We start from the raw sequence: 6,803 nt of genomic DNA, 5'->3' as shown, positions 1-6,803 counted from the left end.
ACCACCAGGGATGCCACTAGGCCACCAGGGATGCCACCAGACCACCAGGGATACCCACCACCAGGTATGCCACCCTAGACCACCAGGGATGCCAATCAGTGCCCACAATAGATGCCAATCAGTGCCCACAATGGATGCCAATCAGTGCCCACAATGGGCATCACTGATTGGCAGGCATTGCTGTTTGGCACTGATTGGCATCCATAAGTAAAATATAATACAGTACATCCGTGCCACCTATCAGTGTCCATCCATGCCCATCTGTGCCACCTATCAGTGCCCATCCATGCCACCTATCAGTGCCCATCCATGCCGCCTATTTGTGCCCATCCGTGTCGCCTATCCGTGCCCATCCCTGCCGCCTATCAGTGCCCATCCGTGCCACCTATCAGTGCCCATCCGTGCCGCCTATCAGTGCCCATCCGTGCCATCTGCCAGTGCCCCATCAGTGCTGCATATTAGTGCCCATCAGTGCCCATCAATTCCACCTCATCAGTGCCACCTCATCGGTGCCCATCAGTGCCGCCTTATCAGTGCCCGTCAGTGCAGCCCCATCAGTGCTCATCAGTGAAGGAGAAAACGTACTTATTTACAAAGTTTTGTAACGGAAACAAAAAAAAGCATTTGTTTTTAAAAAATTTCTGTCTTTAATTTTTTTTAGCAGAAAATAAAAATCCCAGAGGTGATCAAATACCACCAAAAGAAAGCTCTATTTGTGGGAACAAAAGGATACAAATTTATTTTGGGTACAGTGTAGCATGACCGCGCAATTGTCATTCAAAGGGCAACAGCGCTGAAAGCTGAAAATTGGTCTGGGCAGGAAAGTGTATAAGTGCCCTGTATGGAAGTGGTTAAGTTCAGCTCATGATAAATAGGGGCAAACACAAAAGTGTTGCATTTATAATTTTGCTCAGTGTATATATATTTTTGAAAAATATTTTTTTAATCTGTGAATGGCACATTTAGCTGATATAAATTCCCAATTTTTTTATAAATACAAATAACCACAAACACCATTGCATATTCTACTGCTAATACTACTAACAGCAATAAAACACCTGAAATACAAAGAAAATACCACTACAGATCGGCATACATATTTCTGCCGATATACTGGATGATGGTCAAGCTCTTCTCTGAAAAATCAATAAAACATGATTGGATGACAGCACTCCAGTAAAAAAAACATTCCTTCCATTCCGGTAACATATCCATATAAACAATACAGCACAGCAGGAGAATAGATTTATAGGGTCATGTCTCATTTAATGCTGTATTGTTTTCAGGGCTTTTTTTCAGGGGGAACTTGGGGAAACTGAGTTCCACCACCTTTGGCTCAGACCCTTTGGTGCCTGCTCATCACAATCACTTGCAAACACAGTGTGTTTACAAGTGACAGCTTTGTAACCCCCTGAACTCTGCACTCTGTATGTAATGCAATTCTGGTATTTAATGCCCCTTTAAGACCCTTCTACTGTTTGTGAAATCTGAACGGGTCGTGGTTGAGTTCCTGCACCTATTTTCTGAGAAAAAAAGCTCTGATTGTTTTTATGTATATACTACAATAAAGTAGTGTTCTTGTTGAAGTGAGGTCACCCATCCATGTTTTATTGAACATTAAAATACCCATTTAGCTTAATAAAAATGTCCCATTCATTCATACGATAAAAAAACTACAAAACACTATTACAAAACTACTATATATATACTATTTAAAGTGTTACTAAACCCAGTAATATGAAGATAGTATATGATAATAGTAATATATCTGCTGCCCCCCAGTGCCCACAGCTTATAAATCTTCGTTTTAAATGTTGGCTTATCTGTATACCATGTGATAAACTGCAGGGTCTGCCCAAGTGCTGAGAGTTCAGATAAGAGGAGATTTCCACTACAGCCTGTGTACTCATACTGCAATGGGTGGTTAATCTTCTATGAATCAAGATGTGACATCCCACCCACTATGTTACTTTTTAGGTCCTGGGCATGGAGGAGGAGGGAGGTACTGGGCTGTCATTTTGAATCTGTATACACGCCCACATGTGTGATGTCATACCATGTGACCTGACTAGCTCAGTTCAAGACAGGAAATGTTCTCTCCAGCAATAGAGACCAACCTGAGCATGTGTAGCATTACTACCCTCACTGTATCTTATCTGGCCTTGCCAAAAGAGACCCTGAAGGAGGGTAAGATCTGTGCATACAGAATGAAAGAGCATTTTTACACAATGCAGAGGATTAACCCTTAAGTTCTACAGTGAGTATAACAAGCATGCTATTCTCAATATACAGACAGATTTTGCTGTTGTGTGTTTAGTGACACTTTAATGGTAAAATGCTATGCTATGCTAATGACAAAAAATATTATTTTCTTTGGCTTCCCAAGAATAAATGGAAATGGAAAATACAACAATACCTTCAGAATTCATCCTTTTGGGCTTCTATGAGTGGCCACATCAACAATTCATCCTGTTTTTGATATTTCTCCTGATCTACCTGATGGCCATGACTGGTAACTTGTTTATTATTGTGGTGATATCCTCCAGCAAAAACCTCCATACTCCTATGTATTTCTTCTTGTTTAACTTGGCCATCCTTGACATTTTGCTAATATCAGCTATTATGCCAAAACTCTTAGAGCTTTGCTTTTCTGGAAACCAATCCATCACATATTTTGGATGCGTGGCCCAGGTGCTGGTATTTCTCATATGTAGTATGTCTGAGACATTTCTTCTTGCGATCATGGCCTATGATCGTTATGCGGCTATCTGCTGTCCATTGCGTTATTCCTATTTAATGAATTTGAGAATCTGCCTTCATCTTGCTCTTCTATCATGGGGATTTGGTCTACTGGAATCTCTGGTGTTAACGGGGTTGATTTTTCGTTGTTCATTCGTGAAATATAAAGAAATTAATCATTTTTTTTGTGACCTGGATTCTCTGATAAAACTCTCCAGCAGCGGCACTACAGAAGCACATATGACTCTTTTAGTGTCAACATTTATCTGTGGATTCATTCCCACGGTTTTCATTTTAGTGACCTATGGTTTTGTTATTTATAATATACTAAAGATACGTTCCAACAAAGGAAAGCAAAAGGCCTTCTCTACCTGTTCTTCTCACCTTACAGTTATCACCTTATTCCTTGGGATTATTCTGAGAACTTATTTCAGACCAAAGTCTGCCTACTCAATACAAGAAGACAAAATTTTATTGTTGCTTTATACATCTTGCATTCCAACACTCAATCCTTTAATCTACAGTTTAAGGAACAAGGATGTTCATGTAGCTGTAAAAAAAATTAAAAAGATTACTAAAAGTCATATTTTCACACCATGTGAATATTTTTGCTACAAACGTACAAGAGACTCGACTTCTGGAATAAAGACAATGTGGATTATGCAAAATTAATGCCACTTGCTGGCAACTAATGGTTGATTTTTTTTTGTGCAACATTCTGTTTACATTTATTGAAAAGCAATGACAACTAGTGAAAATATAGTATTCTGCATTACTGCCTTCAATGTGCATGCATAGCAGGTTAAAAGCCCCTCTCAAATTTTAAATGATGTATGGCAGACTTCTGTACTGGTAACAGCTGTGTCAAGCCCCATACATACGGTCGAGAGTTGTGAGAAATCGGCCGGTTCAATAAAAACCTGCTGATCATCGGCCTGTGTGTATGTCGGCCGGTCCGACAGAAGATGGCAAAATTGGATTGTTAGTACCGACTGGACCTGTCAGGTTTTTTTTTCGTTCAACCAAATTAGTGTGTACCAGGCTTCAGAGGGGATTTTCTTCACTTGGAATTCTTTCAATTTCCTGTTGCATATCTTGGAGGTATCTTCCCACAGGACACATACACAAAAAAAAAAAAAAAAACCTAACTGGGGTTGAAACCTTTCTCTATAAAAAATAAAATACAATTTTGCTATACAAACAATGTATGGCTTTAACTTGATATCATTTGCATGCACACTGTCCCTTACCATGGGGGATATTTCCTTCCTACTGTGCCTAGTTGGTATTGTGGGCCTATTCACTCAACCCTGGGGTTGAAACAAGGGGGGAGTATATGTAGTAGAGTGTCCCGGAGAGGAGGGGAAAAGTCCTGTTCAGAGTCTATACGTCTCCCAGGCTCCTCTGAACCACGATCCAGTTTGGAGCTTTGTCCTCTGCCCCCAGGCTAATTTAAACTCACCTGAGACAGCCAGCTAGTGCTCTCTGCCAGGGAAACTCAGACGACACTGGTCTGTGAAAGCAAAAGGTTGGTTAAAGCTATCAAGCTGCATAGGTGGAAGCTGACAAGATGTAGGCTTGCTCAGCCTGGTAGTTAGGGCCTGTATTTTGTAGAGTTAGTGTCAAGACACAACTAGAGCTTTATTTTGCTCTTTTTGTTCTGTTTGTTTTCTGAACCACTGTACAGCACCTGTATATAAAAGACTTGTATATATCGCAAATAAACACTGCACTATTTGTTACTACCTCACTGCATTTGGTATCTGTGTCTAAAAAGACTTCTTATCCCAGGGAGCTTTGTACCTGCTACCTGTCCCCTAGCTTGCATTATATACTACTAAAGCTTTATCTAAGATTTACAGAAAGGGCTTATACGAGTTTCATTGATACCAGAAGCATGTGTAGCCTCCAAACGTTCAATCCATCGAGTCTTCCTTTGGAGAATTGCCTTGTCCTAATTACCCCCTTGTGGATCCTGGGGAACTACCAATTCTATTAAATCTTCCAGCTTCAAACTGTACAGTTAAGACTAGTAATGTATAAATTTGACTACAACTGTTGGAATCACAGGCAGTTATTTTTTCCAACAACCCTCATAAATGATGGTGTTTCATATTAGCCTTGCCTATAAATATTCCATCTCTCTTCACAGTCATTGAATCTCCTTCTCTATGTTGTAAGGATCTGAATGATTCCAGAGGGCCTATTCACACCATTGTGTTGGTTATGTTACGTGCTATGGTTCATTGTGATTGGCCCACAAATGCACCTCCATAACACATGTGCATTGTGATGTAGCACATTGGGGTTAATTTACTAACAGCAAATAGACTGTTCACTTTGCAAAGTGCAGTTGAACTCTGCAAGAGCAGTTGCTCCAGATCTGAGTAAATGAGCAGAAGCTCTGCTGACTTCCATTATCCAATCACGCACAAGCAAAAATGCATTTTTTTTCCTTGCACGTGATTAAGTATTCTTTGGAGTGTGAGGCTTTACCTCATTTACTAAGGTCTGGAGCAACTGCACTTGCAGAGTGCAATTGCACTTTGAAAAGTGCATAGTCTTTTTGCCTTTAGTAAATCAACCTCATAGTGTCCTGTGGGTTGCACTCAATTAAAATGCAACCTGCCCTATTTTCATAAGCATTGATGTTCATTTCAGAGCATTCATTTTAAATATGCTGTGTAATGCACTGCAACATAACACACGTCCATAGACAGCAATGTGTGCATTGCGGCGAATGGCGTTGTGGTGTGAATGGGCCCAGAGAATTATGAAATTGTTGGAAAATGCCAAAGTTTCACATGCACATATTTAATAAATGTAATGCTGTGAAGGGTAAGAGCAGGCAGTTAAAGCTGTTCCTTTATCTGTGTTATTAAAATAATATGTTTTTTTTTTTTGTGTGTGTGTAATTTGGAAACAAAATGTTTCAGGTTTTTTTTTTTTTTTTTTTAGATTTGAATAAATCAGGAAATAATTAAAAAACCCTGTTCAGCAGTTAGGATTCAGGTGGGAGGCAAGGGGGGCACAAGGCCTCAGTTCTGCTGCCTGTTTTTACCACCCTCTGGCCACCTGTGTGAAAGATCCATTAGAGCAGGGGTTCTTAAAGCGGATGTTCCATTACAAAAAAAAAAATTAAAAGTCAGCAGCTACTAACACTGTAGCTGCTGACTTTTAATAAGGACACTTACCTGTCCTAGCCGCCAGCGATGTCGGCCCCCACCGAGGCCGATCCTCGGTCCTAGCAGCTCCAAGCGCCGCCATCCACAGTAAGGGAAACAGGTAGTGAAGCCTTACGGCTTCACTGCCCGTTTCCTACTGTGCATGCAGCGCAGTGCTTTGTGAATGGGCCGGCTGCTTTCTGGGACACACACAGTTCCCAAAATGCAGCGTGCCCCATTCACAAGAAGACACCCAGTGTAGGAGGAGGAAGAGAATCTACAGCGGAGGATGAAGAGGCAGATTCGGCACTTCCGCATAGCAACAGCTATTTAGGGTGAGTAAATTTTATTTTTTTTATTTGATTTTTGGTGGAATATTTTTTTTCAGGTGGAACTTTAACTTGGGGTCCATTGATGGGTTTTAGGGGTCTGTGAGGGTCAGAGAATTTTTTTTTTACATAAACTATACAGCCCCCCGTGGGAGAATGGATTGACAGCCGCACTCCAAAAAGTCTTGTTGAAAAAAGACGTGCTCTTTATTGTAAAAAGGAAAAAATGCACAGCACACAACAGCATACAGTGGGATAGACATCTGACGCGTTTCGCATTAACAACTAATGCTTAGTCATAGCTATGACTAAGCATTAGTTGTTAATGCGAAACGCGTCAGTGTCTATCCCACTGTATGCTGTTGTGTGCTGTGCATTTTTTCCTTTTTACAATAAAGAGCACGTCTTTTTTCAACAAGACTTTTTGGAGTGCGGCTGTCCATCCATTCTCCCACCTGCTTAATTCTATGCATTGCCAGCACCCGTGTGATTCCTGAGTGGACATTGATTACCTGCCTGTGCTCACCTGGAGCGGCGGTCTGTTAAATGCCGTGGAGGCACGGGGAAGAGG

At 40.9% G+C, this 6,803-nt stretch overlaps 1 protein-coding gene across 1 annotated transcript; it reads left to right on the top strand.

Moving 5' to 3' along the window:
- The first annotated feature begins 2,391 nt into the window (after positions 1-2,391).
- LOC120914533 (olfactory receptor 1013-like) lies at positions 2,392-3,789 on the top strand. The gene has a single exon (XM_040325210.1). The coding sequence runs from the start codon at positions 2,392-2,394 to the stop codon at positions 3,409-3,411; it is 1,020 nt and encodes a 339-aa protein (XP_040181144.1). The 3' UTR covers positions 3,412-3,789.
- The last annotated feature ends 3,014 nt before the right edge of the window (positions 3,790-6,803 follow it).

This window comes from Rana temporaria, chromosome 9 (genome assembly GCF_905171775.1).
Source record: "Rana temporaria chromosome 9, aRanTem1.1, whole genome shotgun sequence".
In the NCBI taxonomy this organism is placed as follows: Eukaryota; Metazoa; Chordata; class Amphibia; order Anura; family Ranidae; genus Rana; species Rana temporaria.
The sequence above is the reverse complement of the archived record's forward strand: the minus strand, read 5'-3'. Positions and strand labels throughout refer to the sequence as shown.

What these genes read in the sequence shown, in the direction of transcription:
- LOC120914533 (XM_040325210.1), top strand. Translation starts at nt 2,392, where the DNA reads ATGGAAATGGAAAATACAACAATACCTTCAGAATTCATCCTTTTGGGC.